General features: G+C 42.0%; 1 protein-coding gene across 2 annotated transcripts; it reads left to right on the top strand.

Moving 5' to 3' along the window:
* Positions 1-1,287: 1,287 nt before the first annotated feature.
* slc16a5a (solute carrier family 16 member 5a) lies at positions 1,288-18,469 on the top strand. Of its 2 annotated transcripts, none has more exons than XM_012876991.3 (5): positions 1,288-1,471; positions 6,468-6,931; positions 11,336-11,479; positions 13,822-14,649; positions 17,951-18,469. In XM_012876991.3, exons 2-5 carry the CDS (start codon positions 6,571-6,573, stop codon positions 18,214-18,216), a joined length of 1,599 nt encoding a protein of 532 aa, XP_012732445.2. In that variant the 5' UTR covers positions 1,288-1,471; positions 6,468-6,570; the 3' UTR covers positions 18,217-18,469. The 2 variants fall into 2 exon arrangements, with proteins under 2 accessions (XP_012732445.2, XP_035998084.1); XM_036142191.1 differs by lacking the exon at positions 1,288-1,471 and having other exon boundaries at positions 6,571-6,931; positions 17,951-18,233; positions 18,264-18,469.
* Positions 18,470-19,888: the final 1,419 nt, after the last annotated feature.

Raw genomic sequence — 19,888 nt, 5'->3', positions numbered from 1 at the left:
TAATGAAACAGTGGCTCTGTCACTACTTAAAGGTAAACTCTAATAAGTCGGAAACACTCGTCATTGCCCCTGAGAACCAAATAACGCAAATCGAAAAAAATTCTGGATGTGTCGGCCTCCTCTGTCAAACCAAACCTTTGAAACCTTGGCATAAATTTTGATTCTACCATGTGTCATTCTCGCAGCTTAATCAAAAACGGCTTCTTTCAGCTAAGAAATATTTCTAAGCTTTGAACTTTGGTTTCAAAGGCTAAATTAGACATGATTATACATGCTTTTATTTAATCTCGTCTTGAATATTTTAATAGCCTTTTTATATGTTTGAATAAGAAAGAGCTTTGCCATCTGCAGTTAGTGCAGAATGCTGCTGCAAGACTTTGAACCAACACAAGAAAAAGGCAGCACATTACCCCAGTTTTAATCTCTTTATATTGGCTACCGGTATATTTTGGAGTGCATTTTAAACTTTTAGTCAAGCTGATTGATCAAAATCTCTAGAAGTTTGATCTGTCTGGAAATGGCAAAAAAAAAAAAAAAAAAAACGGTGTCAAAAATCACAAGTTCAATCCAAGATGGCCGACTTCCTGTTTGTTGTAGGACATGGGTGACAGAGTTTTAGGTAGGTCTTGGAAAGTTGTCTTGGAAAGTGTACCAAATTCCATACCTCTGTGACGAAGCTAAATATAAAAAAGCAACAATTATACTTAAGCTAAATATAGAGGGTGCTTTGACAATTTCAGGGGCATGTTGGCAATTTGTGTGAATTTTGCGAAACCCTTTAAATATGTAATTTTACACCAGGCCTGACGCGTGTGCAAAAAATGTCGACTTTACACAAAGTCCTCTAAAATGGCGTCTATAAAGCCAATTAATTCAGGGGAAACGTAACAATAAATGTTAGCATTTCAACGGGCCTTTGCAGTTATTTCGCTGCTTGGGCTTATTAAGTTCCTCAGGTTTTCTGGCTTGGACAGTTTTAACTCGCACTAGGCTACGTGCTAATCAGAGTTGTTGTTCTTCTTCGTGGAGTTCATTTGGTGGTTGGCAAAAAAAAAGTGCATTACCGCCACCTCCCGATAAATAGTGGTACAGAATGCTTATCATTTAATCCTATTTAAGTTATTGCTATCCTTAAATTCTACTAGTCAACTTTGTTATTTAAGAAAAACGCAATCAAACCTATAATAGTTTTACTACTAATCAGAGTTTTAACGTCGTTGTTTTATTAAATGTTAAACCCGCTTGCCACATCCCCTCAGGGAGTACGGTGATCGAGGCCTGCTATATCAGTTATATCACTCTGGGTCTGCTGCTCAACGCGCACCAACGGCAACTCCCATGTCAGCATCCAGTCCCCGCCCACACGGTATACGCCGCGGGTGGTTAACGAGCCAACATCAGCGCGGCCGCTTGTTCTCCGGCAGACACCGAGGAGAGGCCGAGCCTTGACAGGAGCAGCGCGGCTGGGAAGGTGAGCAGCCGCGTTTGTTTGTTTTTGTTGTTTTTTTTTAAACGCGGAAGAGACGATTACTGCTGATATCGCTATTTCCTCTTTCCCGAGCCGCTGATATATAAGATAGAAGACGTTCATCCGTTATAGCAGGGATGTTTAGTTCAGCTGAGAAACACATTCTTAGCCGGCGGACCCGGTCTGATAGAAAGCGTTGTAATATTTGTGTTGGAAATCCGGATTTTAATGATTGCCTCTCCGACGTAAACAAGCCAAAAATAAAGACGACTCGCCACGTGTGTGGAAAACACACACAAAAAAAAAAAACACACAGAGCCAGTTCATGCAGCAGGAGCTGTTTACAGGGAGCCGTAGAAAAGCTCCCTCTGCGTGTGCTGCTCCCATCAGCTGCTCCTCATCCTGCCTCGGTGGCCTGTCCCACGGGAGAGATCCGCTGCACCCCCTCCCAAGAAGCTCATCCTGAGAGAAAAAGTACCTCTAGTGGCACTTGGACGGCGTTTAGTGTCAATCAGAAGAAAAGTTGGTATAAATTATTTTCAAAGTAAAACCGAACAAATGACTGAAACATTGTGGCATACTTCATTCTTATTATGGGGAGTGGTGGGCTAGTGGTTAGAGCAGTGGAAAGGCTGCGAGTTCCCCAGTGTGAATCCCACAGACTGCCACTTGTGGTCCCTGAGCAAGACCCTTAGACCCAGAATACTCCCTGGACTCCACACAGTGACAGCCTAGGGCTGGACGATATAGAAAAAAAGTACATAGATAAAATAGAAATCATATTGATCGATGTGATAATTATCAAATATTCAAAACCTATATTTTAAGTGCAGCCCTGGCCGATTTATCCTGTTGCTTCATGCCCTTTATAAAAAAAAAACAAAAACAAAAAAACTACGACCTTTCATTTAACCAACTTTTTACCAAAACTGTAAGCCTTTAAAAAAGAAAAAAAGAACATGTGCTCTCTGACCTCTGTGAAGCTTGGTGAAGGAGTGTTCTTCGGTGTGTATTTGAACATAGTTGTAATGACAGGTACCACATGATGGACAAGACGCAAAAGGAAGGGAAACAGTTCTGCTGTTGAACTTTTTACTGACCCCTTTTCTTCTATCAATCGATATTTACTGTTATTGAATTATCATTCTGCCCTATGACAGCCCACTGCTCCCTAAGGGATTGATTAAATGCAAACATTTTATTGGACATTATTATTATTATTATTATTATTATTATTATTATTATTATTAAGGTAAAGTTGAATAAAGCTACAAGTGTCATGTTTGTTAATTAGCTGACAGGAGGCTGGATACCACACTAACTAACCAATGAATATCTGATTAGACTTGTTATTCTATAAAAAGCTTATGCTTGATGCATGTATGTTCCGCACGGGATTGAGATGCACTGAAACACGCCAACACAACCTTTGCTGCATTTATACTCAGTGGAGCTTTTCCCTCCTCTAGGCAATATTCTAGGCTCTAGGGGACAGCGTAGGGCGCCTATGCCAATTGTACAACAACACACTACATGTAGAGGTAAACAGTTGTTTCCAACTTTTTTTAATGCCTCCCCATGTCTTCCAAGAGTGAGAGGAATTTTTTTTCCAAGAAGAGTTCACAATCTGTTTGTCGTGGTGATCTTTACGGCTAATCTCCACCAGTAGAAGCTCTTGCTCGTCGGCCATGTTTTTCCACACGGGGCTGTCCGCATAGACCATAGCTAGAACATTTCCACGGTGTGGGACGTTTGTGCAGCGCAGAGCTTTATGCGTCAGGCATAAACCAAGCTTACCAGGTGTAGTAATCTGCATGGTTGACAATATTATAACGTTTGTGAATATGTAAGCAGCTGGTAAGTATAATTGTTGCTTTTTTATTTTAAATTTAGGCAATAAGGTCAAAATGCACAGATTTTATTACATAATTTTTGTCTACTGGTAAATACCGTAAAATTGTAGTATTTCTTTACTCAAGTATGAGAGTCTTGTAACAGCCCATGCCTAAGTCGAGGCTTTTCCAATCACAAAGTCGGTTTTATAGCATCTGTAAGAACAGTAGAACAAATTAAGTGCCATTTATCAGCAAATCTGACAAAAACTTGAGAGTCATGCCCCCCTGGGCAGAGAGCCATGTCACATGTATCAAAAATCCTCCCCCGATCCTTAAAACCCCTGCAGAAACGATGATTAGATGTGGAAATGAGACTGATGGTTGCAGCGTGTGCAGAGTGCATGGGGCAGCAGACGAAGACAGGATGTCTGTATTGTTCAGAGGAGAGAGGTCCTAGTCCCACAAAGCAGAGCAGTTTGTATCCTGTCTCCTAAGGCGTGTAGACACGGCTGATTGTTTAAATAAACTCTGCATGAGGGGGTTATATCAGTTGTATTCTGGATTTACATCAATTATACTTTGGATTTTAGGAAAAACTGACTGAGTCACCCTGTCTAAATACTAAATAATCCAGTGTTTGTTGTTTTGTTTGGATATTTTTCCTAAAGAAAACTCACTTTTCTTTAGTCTGGAAATGTGTGTCATCATGTATTTGCACTTTTGCTTAAATTTTAGTAACAATCGCATAGCTTAAAGCCACTTGGATAGTAGTTCACTATACTTTTGCGTGCACAGCTTGTACATTTTGGATTTAAACATTGTTTTGATTAAATATTAATACATTTTTGTACACTTGAGTTCAGTTTGAAATAATTTTAGAACATGATAAAGATCAGATCATTTCTAATATGCCCTGATAACGGCAAAGAAGTGAAAGAGGGCAGCGCGGGGCGCACTTTCCACCTGTGACCTTGGACGACGCGGCCGAGTCTGAAGGAGTTGTGTTCTAGGTAAATCAATCTCAGAAACTGTTGCTCAGTTGTTGGTACATGTGGAAATGGTGTTAAATATCTTTGGACCGACTGCTGGGGGAACTTTTTCACAGAAAGCCCTTTCATTCAGTCGTTTTTTTGCAAGCTCGTGTTGGTGTCACGTTGGCCCGATTCCCTCTGAAGCTGGACTGGCCTGTTTGTCCTTTAAACTTATGAGAGTTTTGTTAGATCTTGTGCAGCCATGATGGGTTTACACAGGAAATGTGCCTGACAGGCTGCAGTCCCAGGAGGCTTTGATTATGCAAAGATGAGCATTTATTTATTTATTTTTGGCCATCTGACAAGAATGTTTGTCAGGAATGTAAAAATCTCATCTTTTTATTTTTCTTTCCTGTAGAAAAAAAATACAGATTCAAATACAACTTCAAAACTATATTAATACAAATTTTCATGAGCTCTGATTTAATCTTACGTGGTGAATAAATTAGGAGTGCAGGAGCTGTTCTCACTGGTTCTGAAAAAAATCTCTTTAGAAGAAAAATGTCGACCTTAAATCTCCATTTTTTTGTTGTTGTTTAAAATATCAAAATTTTCTTAATTTTACAGACATTTCTTTCCGACCCGTGGTCACCTTGCACTAATCTTACGTAGCTGACTGTCTTTTACAAACGCACTCTCACGTTTCCCCTGAGATTATAGTAATCCTTCAAGTGGATCTTTTTGTAGTTTGTTTTTAATCAATTCAATTAAGTCTAATCAGATTGTTTTAAAAAATGCTTTAAAAAGCTTTTTACTGAAGTGTGACATGAATAAAGCAAAACACACAGCAACACAAACGCTTTAAATCATAAAGGAAAAATCTAAAAGGCAGTGTTTTTAAGCCAGAACCTTTAAAAAGGTTATGTTGGTTGCAGCCTAACGAGGAAGTGGAGGTCCATTTAATAATTTACAAGGTAGGGCAGTTAAGGCTCAGCCTCTCTTGTGCTCCAGCTTTACTCCTGAGATAACCAAAAGCAAACACTTTTATCTAAGTGGCATGAGAACCTGCAAGAAGATGCAAAGAGCTAAACCAGGAATGTCTCCTGAATGTTTTCTTTGTTTTTTCCAACAACCCAACCTTTATATTAATCCCAACACACTAGTGAAGGGATGCAGTTTAGGGGGAAGAGTTGAATTCTTGTTAAACCAGCTTTATATGATTTAGCACTACAGGATTGTGGATGTATCATAGAAAGCGCGGGATTTTAATCCTAGTCGTTGTTGAGGTGTTGAAACTAACATCCGACAGGACGTTTCCTGTTATAAATGTTATATTTTTGTTGGGGTCTCTTTTTTTTTTTTTATCATTTTATGACTAAAGCGCTTCATTGAGCAACTAAGAGAGCAAAAACAGTGTAAAACAGAAATAAAACCTAATGAGCTAACAGGACGGGATAATTTAATCAGAAAACTTTCGTATCCGACCAAAGTGAGCTACTAGTGTAGAATTTCATAAAGTGATAGAGTATGTGATTAGGCCCCTTTAAAAGCTTCCCCTTAAACCACTCAATTTTTGCTTTTGCAGTATTCATTGTCCTGCTGGAAGGTGAACCTCCGTCCCAGTCACGAATCAAAGATAGACTGGCAGGTTCTGCTCAAGAGTATCCCTGTAGGATATTCCTCTGCAAGAAACATTTTGTTCTCATCTGACCAGAGTACCCTCCTCCATACATTTGAGGAGTCGCTCATGTAATATTTTGGCAAACTCCAAACATGCCTTCTTATTTTTAACACTAAGTAATGACTGTTTTCTGGACCTCTTCCACAGAGCCCAGCTCTTTGGAGCGCACAGCGTGTTGTGGTTCTATGAACTGATCCTCCAGTCTCTGCCGTGGAGCTCTGCATCTCCTCCAGGGAGACTGTTTTGTACAGATCCACCACATATCCATCAGATATGGAACAATTTAAACCAAAGTATAGGCGTGGGTTTAAACGGTCCAGTCAAAGTCCAGATAAAATTCCAGTGGAGAATCCGTGATGGGACTTGAAAATGGCTGTTCACAGATGCTCTCCATCCAGCCTGAGCAGGAGCTAATCGGCAGAGAAAAATTGATGGAAAATAAAGCAGATTGAAGTTTCTTTATGTCATCCTTTCTTATAAACGCCCTCACGGTTCTATTTTTGTGATTGCAGGTCTCCTTAAAGGACGCAGGGGTCGCAGTGACATGGGCAGCCAACGTTCCTTCACACCCTGCAGAGCGAACGCCAGAGTCCCGCCTGAAGCGGCAAGCAGAAAATGACTCAGCGAAATGGAATCAGGGGCTCGAGTGATCCCAGTCTCCACTCGGAGACCTCCAAGGCTCGCGAGCTGGCCAACGGCCTGCACCACGAAGAGGAGCGGGGGGCCGCCGACTGTGAGAGGAGGCGGGGGAGTGACAGCGGAGACCCCGCGGCTGTAACGGGAGGAGCCGTCCCAGCTCCGGATGGCGGTTGGGGCTGGGTGGTGCTGGTTGCAACCATCCTGGTCCTGGCTTTGACCCTGGGCTTTCCCTCCTGTGTGGGGATCTTCTACACAGACCTGCAGAATGAGTTCCACGCCTCCAACAGCGAAACGTCCTGGGTGCCCTCCATCATGACGTCAGTGCTTCATGCAGGAGGTAAACTGGCTGTGTCAGGTTTATCTTTAAAGTCCAACACTAATAAAGGGTTGGGTGAAGGCAATGGCTGAGGTTACGGTTATATTAGCACCCACAAATGTAATTAGGTCCTTGAAGGGTTGCCCCTTAGTGCACCACTGAGGGGGGAGTGAATGCTTTTATTGTTCGGGGTGAACAAGTGAAAGCTGAGAGTGAGAATTTGTGAGTGTTTGGACAGTCTTGCTGTGTTTGTGTTGGCTTAGACGAGATTATTTCATGAGAAACTGCAGCCAGCGGATTTCCCAAAACCGATACGGACCGCTTTACTTCTCACGGAGGAGTGCTGATCGTAGCTTTTGCTTTTCCATCCATCTATCCTTTTCCTTTTACCAGTTTAATCATGTTCAGAGACCTAGACAGGATTGAGCCTGGAGTTCCTCTCAGTAGTTTAAATACACTCATCCTTGGCATGGGTGTGATACTAGTCTGGGGCTTTGAAGATTAATTTGAACAAGTCTCTTTAAAGGGTCAAAGGGTCATACAGCAAATAATCCCAAAGACATTAGACAAGAAATGTATTTCTTGTCCAGACAAAAAAATTATTCTGAGTACAAGCTTGAATTGACCCTCCCTTACCTATATCTGGTTTAATCCTTTTTTTTTTGGAAGGAGCAGAGAAACCACTCTGATTTTGTAACAATAATAAGCTTCTGGTATAATCAGGTCTAGGAATCTGACCAATCTCCTTCACTGAAGTGGTAGAGCTGTTTGTTGACACAGACGACACATTCAATCACAGTTCATACATTTTTAATTGAGTTTTGGTCGAGGCCATTCCACAACTTTAATGTTGGCCTTTTTTTTTTTTATCTTTTAAAACCAGTTCCGATGTGCAGTCAGGACCATTTCCCAGCTGGAACAAGTTGTGTCCAAGTTTCTACCATTTAGTTGGGAATTTGAAGTGTAGTTGATTAATCTGGAGGTAGTCTTCATTATTTATTGTCCCATCCACCCTGCACAGTGGCAGATAAACAGACCCTCAGCATGATGCTGCCACCGCCGTGCTCGACAGCTGAACAGTGTGCTTAGCTTTGAAAGTAGACTTAGACTTAGACAACATTGTCATTTTGTATGCACAGAGTGCGTACAGAACAAAACTTCGTTTGCATACAGCTTGAAAATTATAGTAAATTACAGGATAAAGTGCAGCAGTGATTTAACAGTAAAACAATTGAAATGTAAACAATGCAGGAGAAAGAGACAGTGTGCGATCCACAGTGTACAGGTGAGTATTTTTAAAGACCATTTGTATGTCCAGAAATGATTGTGCAGAAATGATTTGTGCAAAAATGCATTTTAGAAACTAAGAGTTTGGCAGCATTTGTAATGCTAGATAATGATGCAAATGTGCAAATATGCAAATATGCGAATGTGGTACAGAGTCCAGTTTATAGCTTCAGCAGTTCAACAGTCTGATGGTAACAGGGAAAAAGCTTTTGCAGAACCTCAGCCTTGTTGTGGCGAAGTAACAACTGGCCACAGTTTGAAAGCCTAAACTCTCTGAACCTTAAAAATGTTATGAGGATTTATGTTTCTATCAACTGAAACTTGGAAAAAACCTAAATAAAAATCCCTTTACTCAGAATATGACCACCATTAAAATAAGATTTATGCAGGAAACGGTGAGGAAGTTGAGACAGGCAGAGACCAGATTACAAATGCTTGGTGATTACATGATCGCTACGCTAAATGATGCACGATGGCTCGATTGTCTTGTCATGATTTATTTCATAAAGGTTGAAGGAAATAGAACTATTCAGGTGTGCTTTAGGATTAAATTAAGAAGGATTGGAAGGTGATTTATGAGCATGAATCATTTGGTTTTTAAGATGTTTGAACTTGGAGCTAGTTCTTGCTGAGGGTACACTTGTGCAACAGTGAGAGAGAAGCTAACATTAGGTGTGGAGAGGGAGCCAATAGTTCAGCGAAGATGAATTATTTCCTTGTAAATCCATTGTTTGTAGGTAGAAATCGCATAAGTGACTGCACATGTTTTTTTGCATCAGTTATTTACCTTTGCAACGCAGGATTTGACTAATCAGGCGAGAATCCGTGCCACCCATTATGTTAACTTCCTCTTTTTTTTTATCACACAATAAACGGAGTGGGAAGTATGTGTGGGTAAAGGCGTCATACGTTGGATTTTAAAACCTGTTCCCACCAGTGTTTAAATGCAAAACTTTAAGGGACAAAAGTTGCATTATAATTCTTCTTCTTTTTTTTACTTCTTTTTTTTTTCCACCTTCAAATGTGACATGTGCCCATTTTCAACAGAAAAACAAATGTGTTGAAAGGAAGTAAGTAAAGGCTAAAGGTGGAGAAAAACTGTACACACCTGTAAACTAATAATAAGGAAGTTCTTGCCTTCCTCCCGTCGTCCCCCCTGTTGGCTGCGAACAAAAGAGAGAAAAGGTACAAATGGAAAATGTGACGACAACTTCAGGTTTATCAGCACAAAACAGCCTCCAGATTTCCCCCTAATGTGTTATGGCCCGAAGGGTTATCTGAGATTTGTGTCTCTTTTGTTTTTTTGGCTGGCCTTTTACCATTTTTGTGCCATACTACAAAATAAGGAGTTCAGTTTATTTGTAGTATGCATTTTAACAGTTTAGCAGATTAGCTTGTTAATTTGTTATTTATGGTTCTTCAGAAATAAGCATTTTGAATTGTAAATAGACCTGCTGCTTTCCATTCACTTCCTGTCAACGGTAACACGACGGGCAGACAAGAAGCCGAATGCATTAATAATGAGCCAGACCTGTCAGCGACACTTTATGGGAATCTGTTAACGATGTGAAAACAATTAACAATTAAAGCATGAAAGCTGCTACATAACTGGTCATAAAAGCAGTGCAGAAATGACCTTAAACAATGATTTCTTTAGCCTCGTTAGAGGATATTGCAAGCAGCAATATCCTATTTAGTTCTGTCTGATGACGATTAGCTAGTCAACCATTTCAGTTTTTCCGAAAACAATCCTTGTATGGCTCAGTGAGGAGACCATACAGTGGCTGACTGCACTGGGGTCCCCAACAACCGAGGCATTTCAGAGGGATCAGCGCCGTGTCAGTCGAGCCTTAGCCTAGCCATGCGTGCTGGATCCATATGTCAGCCACATTGATCAACTGATCTGCTCAGTTTGTAGAAACAGTCTGGTTTTCCAATATAATTGGGATGAATTTGTTCACCAGGCAGCGTTTTGATCCAGTCGAGGATGTCAGCGTGCAAACTAAAAACGACTGGCAATGGGTGAAGTCTGAAATCTGTCCCACTTTCCGTCCAGCCTGTTTCGGGTGTGCTTTGGAGACCACCCTCTGCTTCACTCCTGGTGCTGATAACGGTAATCTCAGAGAGCGGCGTGTGAACCAAAATGCTTTTCTGTGCGTTGACCCAATTTGGGAGCGTCTCCAAGTCACAATGTGAAGTTCCTCTATTCGGCGGGCTTCATGTCCTGTCCTGTTTCCATTCGATGCCTACATTTTGGCCGTCTGCCACAGACCAAACTGCATTGAAAAGCAATCGTTGTTCTGCTTTCTGATCACTTCGGGCACAGTACGTACCAGAGCTGTTGCATTAGCAGGTACAGCCGGGTTTTTGAGGCAGTTCTCACGAATTTTGGAGGCAGGAATGCGCTGAGCTTTGAAATGCTCTTTAATCCCAAAGAAATGGGATAAGAACTTTGAGGTTTATCCTCATTAAGCTGCACAAAGCTGCCACTTCCTTTTCCGGTTTTATAAACTGAGGGAACAGCAGCTGTTAAGGTTCATATCACGCTTGTGGCCTAAAAACGCTAAAAACAAGAGACTTGCAATGACTGCAGTGTGTTTCAGTGGCTTTAGGCTCACATTTTGTGGGTATTGTTGGCTCAACAAGGTCCAACATTATCGCCTGGAACATCCAGCAGCTCTGTAGCTCAGAAACAAAGTTGGGCAGTGTTAAATTTAATCCCCCTCCGTGTGACATTTAACCGAGGGTACCTCTGTGTTTAATACTCCGGCTTTCAAATCCACAGTGGGACACTTCCTCCTCATAAATGTTATCTGTGAGCTGCAGTTAAAGCTACACGACATGTCAAAGATGAGAAAAGCGTTTCTGTACCATAAATCTTGACTGTGACGCAGAGAAAGTCTCATTTTGCAGATTTAGAATCTGTTTTATGTTCGATGTCTAACGCTTGTAAATACTAGGGGGCAAAGGCACGGCTTAATTTCTTAGGTCGTTCGACCGGTCAGATTGCAGCTGAGCAGGTCGTGTGAAACCGACGGCAGGATTTAGGAGGACGGCCTCGCTCCGCCTCGTTAAGCCTGTGCCCTCTTCTGCTGCTGCTGCATCCATTAAACTAAAAGCATTCCTTTTGGTCCGCAGGTCCCTTCTGCAGCGTGCTGGTGGGGAAGCTCGGCTGCAGGGCGACGGTCATGTTGGGCGGGGTCCTGAGTGGGCTGGGGATGGCCGCCAGCTCGTTCACCCGCTCCATCACCGAGCTGTACGTCACCGCTGGAGTGATTACAGGTCAGCAGCAAAGTGAACGTCCCAGCTGAAACATGATGGTGGATGTTTGACACAGCAGATACAAATAATGTTCAAAAGGCAGTTTAGGGTCCTTTCAGTCCACAACTTAAAGTCTTTATATTTGATCTGTCTTGCTCGCAAGCTCCATGCAGAAAGACCCAGTGTTGGAGTCACACCCAGGACCTTCTTGCTGCAAGGCAACACGATACCCACTGTGTCACTGTGCAGCCCCGTGTTTTTGTCCCTTCTAGTCTTTCTAGTATGTCAAACTTTGTACCTGTTTATCGGCTTGTGTAGCTGCTTAAAACCTATTTTCGACCTGTTTGAAGCTTGAAAGGTTTTGGATGGATATCAGGCGATAAATCAGCTGTTCACCAATTTTCAGCTCCTCTGTAGGTTGTTACATGGAGCCTGTCCACATTTTCAAATATTGGGTGGATTTGTTTTTCAGACACAATGTGTTGATGAGTAGATCTAAGTATAATATAAAGTAGCCAGAGTCTCTCTGATTGGCTGGTGACTGACTCAGCTCATTTTCAGCTTAATTGGCCCTGACTTGTGATTGGCCAGCTAGAATCTATCCTTGATTTGGGACCATACAACAACATAACTCTTCAGTCTGGGTGATTACTGAGTGAAGAAGACCCAACGTTGGCTTTTTTCAGTGGCAGTAAGGGGTTTAAAATGAAGCGAGAGGAAATACAGAGAAGCCAGTACTTTGCAGCAACACATTAAAGGTACATATTCATGTTATTTGACATTTTTAAACCGTTATATGCCAGTAACTCACTCTGGTTGCATACACAATTTTCCTGAAAGATTATCCTGTCCTGCTGGCGTAGCATTTGTTATTTTTTGTGTTTTTAAGCTTTGTCTTTGCTGAGTTTGTTAGTAAATATAGCCTTTTCTGTGTATATTTACCATTACAACATCATGTGTTTGGGGTTACATCACCACAGATGCGTACAATTGGTTAACAAGCCAAAGAAATTTTCATGAAATAAAACAACTTACACCAGTTTTGGCTAAAAGTTGCAATTCTGCCGACACTGAAATTGCTTTCAAAGTGACATTGTTATGTCAAACATGTATAATAACAGATTTGGCTCACCTTGCTGTACTATTAAGTCATACAGCACGGTCTCTTTGGTCAGGACTTCTTTATTAGCGGCGTCAATGGCGACCATCTGGCTTTCTAACACTTCTGCCGTACGGCTGGTAGATGGCTCCTCGTCTGTTTATGTCAGCTTATCGAGCCCAAAGCTGGGGTTCTATTTAGGCTCAAAAATTACTATCGACTCACTTTTTGGATGGATGCTTGGAGTATACAGCCTTATTTTATCATAATCAATTGGATTTTAGTCTTTTTGGTATAGGCATATAACGTGGATATGCACCTTTAAGGTATCTTTGTTGGGGGAAGGTTGGACTGAGTTCTGCAAAGCTGCTCAGTTTTATCATTTCTAATGTAAGATGCTGGATTTGGAAATTTTGGCAGAAATCTCAGAATGATTGTAAGGATCTACATCCTGTAGAACAGGTGCGGTCAATGATTTTCTTTTTCCCACCAGAAGCCACACAACTAAAACAAATGTCAGAACCCACAAAAGTCTTGTATTACCTTCCATTTTTGTCTAAGTTGTTGTAACTCCTGAGAACAGGTCTGTTTCCCACAAACGAAGCACCCGACTTCTGTAAAAAAAAAAAAATATATACTTTGGTCCGTGTCCTATTACTTTTCATTTGCTTTTCTTAACACTTTTGCTTTCTTTTTATGTGTTTTTTTTTGTGATACTTAGCTGACATTTCTGAAAGTTAAAAACAAAGTGTCACTGCAGAGCGTTCTTACAATGGGGCTCTGATTGAGATCTAAAGGAGAGTTCCTATTAAGCTATCGAGTGCAGGAAAGGAAGGATGCCAACTTCAAAATAAAATCTGTGTTTTGTTTTTCAGAGCGAAACCAACGCATTCGAATGAATGGTATTACAGAATCAAGACTTTATGTGTGTTGGATTTCTCATTTCCAAGTGCACCATGTGCCGGGTCGGATCCAAAATGTCCACCTGGAGTCAGCTGTTATGTAAAATGTTAAGGATAGTTTTAAACATTAACTTTATTAATTTTTTTATCTCTGTTTTGAAATACAGACCCCTTGTTTCACTCACACAGCGTAACATCGCCTCTGTGTCTAATATTGATGAATAATGAAGGCTATAAAGTATGGGTGTGCGATCAAAGCTTTCCAAAAAAACGGAGATTATAAATCAGCCAGGAAGCTCTGAAGGACCTACGCTCTGCTTTGTTTTCACATATTGAAAACAACATTTCCACTTTTGTTTCAGGACTGGGCTTCTGCTTCAGTTTCCAGCCGGCTGTGACCATCCTGGGCCACTACTTTGTGCGTCGCCGCGCGTTTGCCAACGCCATGTCCTCCACGGGGACCGCGCTGGGACTCTGCACCCTGCCTTTCCTGGGAAACTACCTCCACACGGAGTTCGGCTGGAGGGGGAGCTTTCTCATCCTGGGGGCGGTCCTGCTGAACTGCTGCGTGTGCGGCGCCGTGATGAGGCCCCTTCAGCCCAAGAGGCGCCGCGGCCAGCCGCTGATGGACCACCCTCCGTTGGAGAAGGAGACAAAGCAGAGAGGATGGATCAGGACCGTTTGGAGGTTTTTTGTGGCCTCCCTGAAGGAACACATGGCCTTCGATCAGCTCCTCCACAACAAGCGCTATTGTGTGTTTGCCATTGGCATCACGGTGATGATGCTGGGGTTTGTGGTGCCGTTGATCTATCTGGTTCCCTACGCCACGGCTCACGGCATGGAGCCGGGCCGGGCGGCGCTGCTGCTCTCCATCCTGGGCATCGTTAACATCGTGGTGCGGCCGCCCTTCGCCATCATGTTCAACCTGCCCTGGTTCAAAGGGCGGCACATTTACGTGTTCGCCTCGGCGCTGCTCTTCAACGGGCTCAGCAACTGCATCTGCTGCATCGGGGCCGGCTTCCCCGTGCTGGTGGGATACGTGGTCATGTACGGGCTTTCCATGAGCGTGGTCGGGTCGCTGATGTTCACCGTCCTGATGGACATCGTGGCGATGAGCCGCTTCCCTTCGGCGCTGGGCCTGCTCGCTGTCATGGAGAGCGTCACGCTGCTGATTGGACCTCCGCTGGCAGGTAACGTACACACAGAGCACCGAGTGGGTGGACGTTTTAAACTATAGACACGTTTGCAGGGACGTACGCGGGCGTGTTTTAGCACGTAGCTGTATGAGGAATGCTTTATAAAGTGTGTCAAAGGAATTTTAGAGATAATTTTCATCTCTTTCCTGCAGAGAAGGGACGATCAGAGATTTATTAAGGTAGAGGCAACATAAAAAGAAGGTCTCATTTATACCTGCAGCTCACAAGCCAAAGACCCGTATGTCATTTTGGTTTCCCAATCTGTCTAAATGCTGACAAGTTAATGTGCAGAACCAGCAGCAGCCTTCAGATCACAACTATTGTGTTTCCTTTCAGTGTTACTGAACAAATAAGACCCCCATGACCGTCTTTATCTCTCACCCTCTCTGACTGGTGACCTTTATTCTCTGCCGCTTTTTGTTTGCTTGTGCACATTTCTTGTCTCATCTGTCCAAAGGATCTAGCTGCAGAAGTCTTGGGCTTCAGTCAGATGCAGATTAGCAGACCTTAAAGTCAGCGCTGCCACATTCCTCTTTTTTTAGTGGTAGAGGTGTTCTCCTTCAACTCTTGCAAACACGTTACGCTTGTCTTTTTCTAATTGTTCTGCCATGAACATTTGCCATTTAGAGTCAGGCGTGCAGCTCTTGCTGTTATTTTGTTGTTTCTCTGAAGATTGTGCAGTCTGGGATGAATTTCTCTGATCATCCACTCCTCCACATTCTTTCCCTGTGTGAATAATTTGTCTCAGTGGAGCGTTGTGGACCTCAGACTGTTAGGAAATGGCCTTTATTATCCTTCCCTGATTGATGAGCACCAACAGTTGCTTCTCTAAGGACATTGCTGATGTTTTTTCTGCCTTGGCATTGCGATAAAACACCCATATGCGCCACAACAGCACGCTGCTACTGTAGAGAGGGGCACACTTGCTGATGATCAATTGATCTTGATTAGCAGCGCCTCGCTCATACTTAGCTTCAAAGTTCCTTTAGAAATGGTAGGAATTAACTGCGTGTTTCCACTTTTGTCATTATTGTTTAGTTTTTGCTAAATAAATGGTGTGATTTGTCAAATCTTTTTATTTGTGGTGATAACATTTCAGTTTAAAAATGCAGAACCAGTATTTATGAAGGTGGACAATGCCTTGGTTTAACACCAGAGTCCCTCCTCTAATCTGTTTTACTCATTCGTCTGTTCTGATGAATTAGCAAAGCTCATTAATTTGGCTTTTGTGTGAGTTGTAGTCAGTCAAGCATTTAATTAGTGTTAAAAAGACAAACTGTTTTTTTTTTTTTTTTATAATTAAATTCAAGCCACAAATAAAGAGCAAAATAATATTTTACTGTCACAGACTGTAAAAGCCAGCTCCTCATCTGTGTTCATGTGGAGGAGCTCCTGTGTTTGTAGCGGGCGATCTGCAGCAGACGGCATTTCGTTTTCAGTCAACAAGGCAGATTACAACAGAGTTAAGAAAGCTACGGGGTGTTTCGTTATGGAGGAGTCAGCGTGAGCGCCGGCAGTGGGAGGAAAAGGTCGCCCAGGGGTCGGGTGACAGTTATGCTTTCTGTGGCAGGCGGCTATTTAGATGAGCGGTGACGTCGCCTCAGCGACGAGTCACAACAAGATCGCTTTACTCAGGACACGAGTCTCTTCACGGCCAAGGGTCAGCATTAACGGGTTATTAGTCCACACAATGAGGATTAAAAGAGTAACTATTCAAAGAAAAGTTGTACTTTTTTATTATTCTATCTCATTTGATTGTTAAAAAGATTTAATCAGCCCAAAAGGCGCCGCATATTGACAGTTTGATTGTTAAAAAGAAACAGAGGTCCTGTTGCATTGACTTCTTCACATTACTTGTAAATTAATCCTTGTCTCTGAACAGATGTACTTTTTGTGTAGCTGAGCTGTTATGTACCCAGTTACCTATTTTTAGCCATTTAAAGGGACCAAGTGACACAAATAAAGCTTTTTTGTTTTTGTTTAGTCTGAACTAAAGGAAATGAATTCATTTAAAACATGTAATCAGTAGATTAAATGATTACAGAAGGTCATCACAATTATTTCATCACCTTCTGTGACATGCATTGTTGCAGGTCGTAATATAGAATATCTTGTGGGAATAACTCACCCTTTTTATTGATTTCTTTTTTAAATTTCTTGTTTGTTTTTTATGTATTTTTATTATATTTATTTTTTATTTAAATGTTTCATTAAACGTAGTTTTTCTTTTAATTTCATGTATCGATCACAGTTAATTCATTCTGCACCTTCACAGTTTTACTACACTACCTGGCGTCATGTTCTCTACACACCAACTCGATTTTATTCTCCGTGGGGGGGAATTAGCTACTGTTTACCGCACAAAGTAGCAACAGAAGTCTTTTGTTTTCCAGCAAAAAGAAAGTTATTTAATTCTGTTAAAAATATGTGAAGTCGCTCAGGGAAAGCTTAGCTTTAAGTCTAAGGCTAGATATTAATCAAGCATTTATTCCCTCCTCGTGAACGCTGAATCTGGGACAAACTGGGTGCGACAGCATCCTCTGGTCTTAAATCAGTCTTTAAAGACAGTGATGCTCAATCTGACTAAATAATGGAGAATGTTCTCCTTTAAATAACATTGGATTCTCAAAATCATCGCTGTCTGTGTTGGATTGCAAGGAAAAAAATACTGTCCGCTGAAAACGGATTACACTATTCACCCTGATGCAGAGCAGGGGCCAAGAAAGTACCTCTTGTAAAGTTGGCTCTACAAGAAATGAGTGAAGGACAGCACAGGTATTAGATTTAATCTTCTTATAATGAATGCCTGATACTTTTTTGGATGTCGACATTGGCCCAGATTTACATATAGGAGTATCTAAAATCTGCTGAAAATCATTTCGCAGCTTAGACGCTTTCAAGCTGTGGATTTTTCCCACATATGTTTGAAATGCAGAGGTCAAAAACTGTTTCAATTAACTCGGCCAAACAATGGGGTTTATTGCACAACTGAGGTGAGGAGGAATGAGGAGTATTTGTCTCCTGAGAGGTGGGGCGTTGGAAGAGCCAGGAGGCACCCAGCAGCAAAAATCCAACAACCTTTTTAAATTTAAATGGACGTAGTCATGTAAAGGTGTATTCAAGCTTACTGGTGTTGTTTTTATTATCATTATTTTGGGTGACTGGGGAGGAAAAAAGGTTATCTCTCTGTGCAAGAAGGTGGCTACAAGGAAGGAAAGTTTAGAACCACTGTTCTGGGGCACATGGTAGGAAGCCTGACTTAAACGACTGACTGTTGCTGTTTTCTGTGTTACAGGAATCCTGGTGGACAGAACAAGAGAGTATTTCTACGTCTTTATAGCCTGCAGTGCCGTCGTTGCCTTCTCCGGTGTGTTCCTGATGCTGTCCTTCTTCTGGCTGGATAAAAAGGAGAGCAAGGCGTCGAAGCAGGGTCAGCTCCCTGCCCAGTCCGAACCGCTCAAAGCCGCTGCCGAGTACAGCAGCCTTTCCCAGGAGGGAGACAAGGCCTCGGCCTGGGGACGGGGTGCACCGCCAGCCTCTGAGCCGGATCACGTCGTGTAGACGTGCACGGGCGTCGGCGCTCCGGCAGCTTTGAGGCTCATTCGTGATATCTGGGGCATGCCCGCCAGCCGAATGCGTTGAATGTTTTTGCGCTGTTTTGGTTAAAGTTGCATACCAAAATGGACAGATGTGCTCTTACAAACATGAATGTGATTGTACTGTTTATTGTCAAATGCTGCTGAACTCATCACTCACACACTATCTCATTAGAGTCTGTCAGTCATGCCAAGAGAAAACAAAAATCTCACACTAATTTCCGAATCTTTGCTGAATTTATCGCTGTTTTAGTCTTTGATTAGTTTGCAGAGGTGGGTGCGGTGAAGATCAATCAAAGTAGGAATTTGTTTAGTGGTAAATAAGTCTCTAAAGACCAAAGTCGGCGTGACCCAGAGAACCCCAGCAGAGGTTTTCACTCCCTTGTATTAAGAGTTAAATACATTAAATGAAAAACTAGGTTTGTTACCATGTTTGCACAAAAAAAAACCTTGTTTCTATTGTTTGATGTGGTGCCTGCAGATTACAGTTACCCTGAAACAAAAGGACAAAGTGGGGGGTGGGGGGGAAGCAACTATTTAAGAAATGCACAAACGTGGCACTGTAAATAGCAATCTTCTGCACCTTGAATTTGTGTGATGTAGCATAAACAGATCATTTCTTGGTCATAATCAGACTAATGTTACACTTTCAACTCCAGTTTTCTGCGGGAGGATCTGTTTTTTTTTTTGTTTTTTTTCCTCTTTCAAACCCTCTTTGTGAAAATGCAGAATGCATATCAATGACAGGCTTTTTTATGTAACCACACGTAACATTTCCACTACAGCGTTCTACTGTTGGTGTTCATTTCCTCTCACGAAAAGGTGCCTTTGTTTTTGCACAATCTATTTTTTATGCATCAGATCCAAAGAGATTATTGTGAAGGGGTGCGAGATCAGCCCACTGTTGATTTTTGTCTCAGCCAGCCAACAAACTGGAGGTCCTGACTGAGACCTCGGTTTGCATCTGTAAAATATTTTAAGGTAACTTAAGTGTATAAAACCAGCTGCCATGAGCACCACCTCAGTCACACACCTCTGGCTGGATATTGACTTTGCTTCTTGGCAGAATGATTTGTTCATTTCAATTGTTTGGTCTCCTGACCCTGACAAAGCTTTTAGGTTTTGTCAGCAAGTTTTCAACAATGTTCATTTCAGGGTTTCGGGAAGGAAAGCCAGCTTTATCCATTTCAAATGCAGTTCTGACGTGAACTTAGTGGAAACTTGGCTCTGTCCATGTTTGAACCTTAAAACTGTGGATTTTAGGTGACGTTAAAGAACTTGGAGGCCAGTAGCGGTAGCAGCAAGGTGGCACCACAGCATCATACCCCCAACACCATGTTTAAGAGTGTTTAAAAGTTTAAAAGTCTCACCTTTACTTATCCAAACACTCTTCTTCTCACTGTGGTCAAATCTCTCTCTCTGACTGTGCAATGGTCGTCTGGATCGCTAGCGTGAGCAGTTGAAGATCTCATAGGAGCTCAAAGGAGTTCACTTTTCTTTAATAATCTCAGATAATGTTCAGTCAAGCTGCCTCAAAGAATAAAGAAATGAGACAAATCAGTCCAAGTTCATTTCAGTTGCACCTTCAATTCATCAAGAATCTTTATTGTCATTTCTGCGTTGCCATGATGGAGTTT

This window comes from Fundulus heteroclitus, chromosome 10 (assembly GCF_011125445.2).
Source record: "Fundulus heteroclitus isolate FHET01 chromosome 10, MU-UCD_Fhet_4.1, whole genome shotgun sequence".
NCBI lineage: Eukaryota > Metazoa > Chordata > Actinopteri > Cyprinodontiformes > Fundulidae > Fundulus > Fundulus heteroclitus.
The sequence above is the reverse complement of the archived record's forward strand: the minus strand, read 5'-3'. Positions and strand labels throughout refer to the sequence as shown.

Excerpts from the sequence above, each read along its gene's own strand:
- slc16a5a (XM_012876991.3), top strand. The coding sequence starts at position 6,571 with ATGACTCAGCGAAATGGAATCAGGGGCTCGAGTGATCCCAGTCTCCAC. Across the intron at positions 6,932-11,335 it reads GTCAGTGCTTCATGCAGGAG|GTCCCTTCTGCAGCGTGCTG; the intron begins GTAAACTGGCTG and ends TTTGGTCCGCAG. Across the intron at positions 14,650-17,950 it reads GATTGGACCTCCGCTGGCAG|GAATCCTGGTGGACAGAACA; the intron begins GTAACGTACACA and ends TCTGTGTTACAG.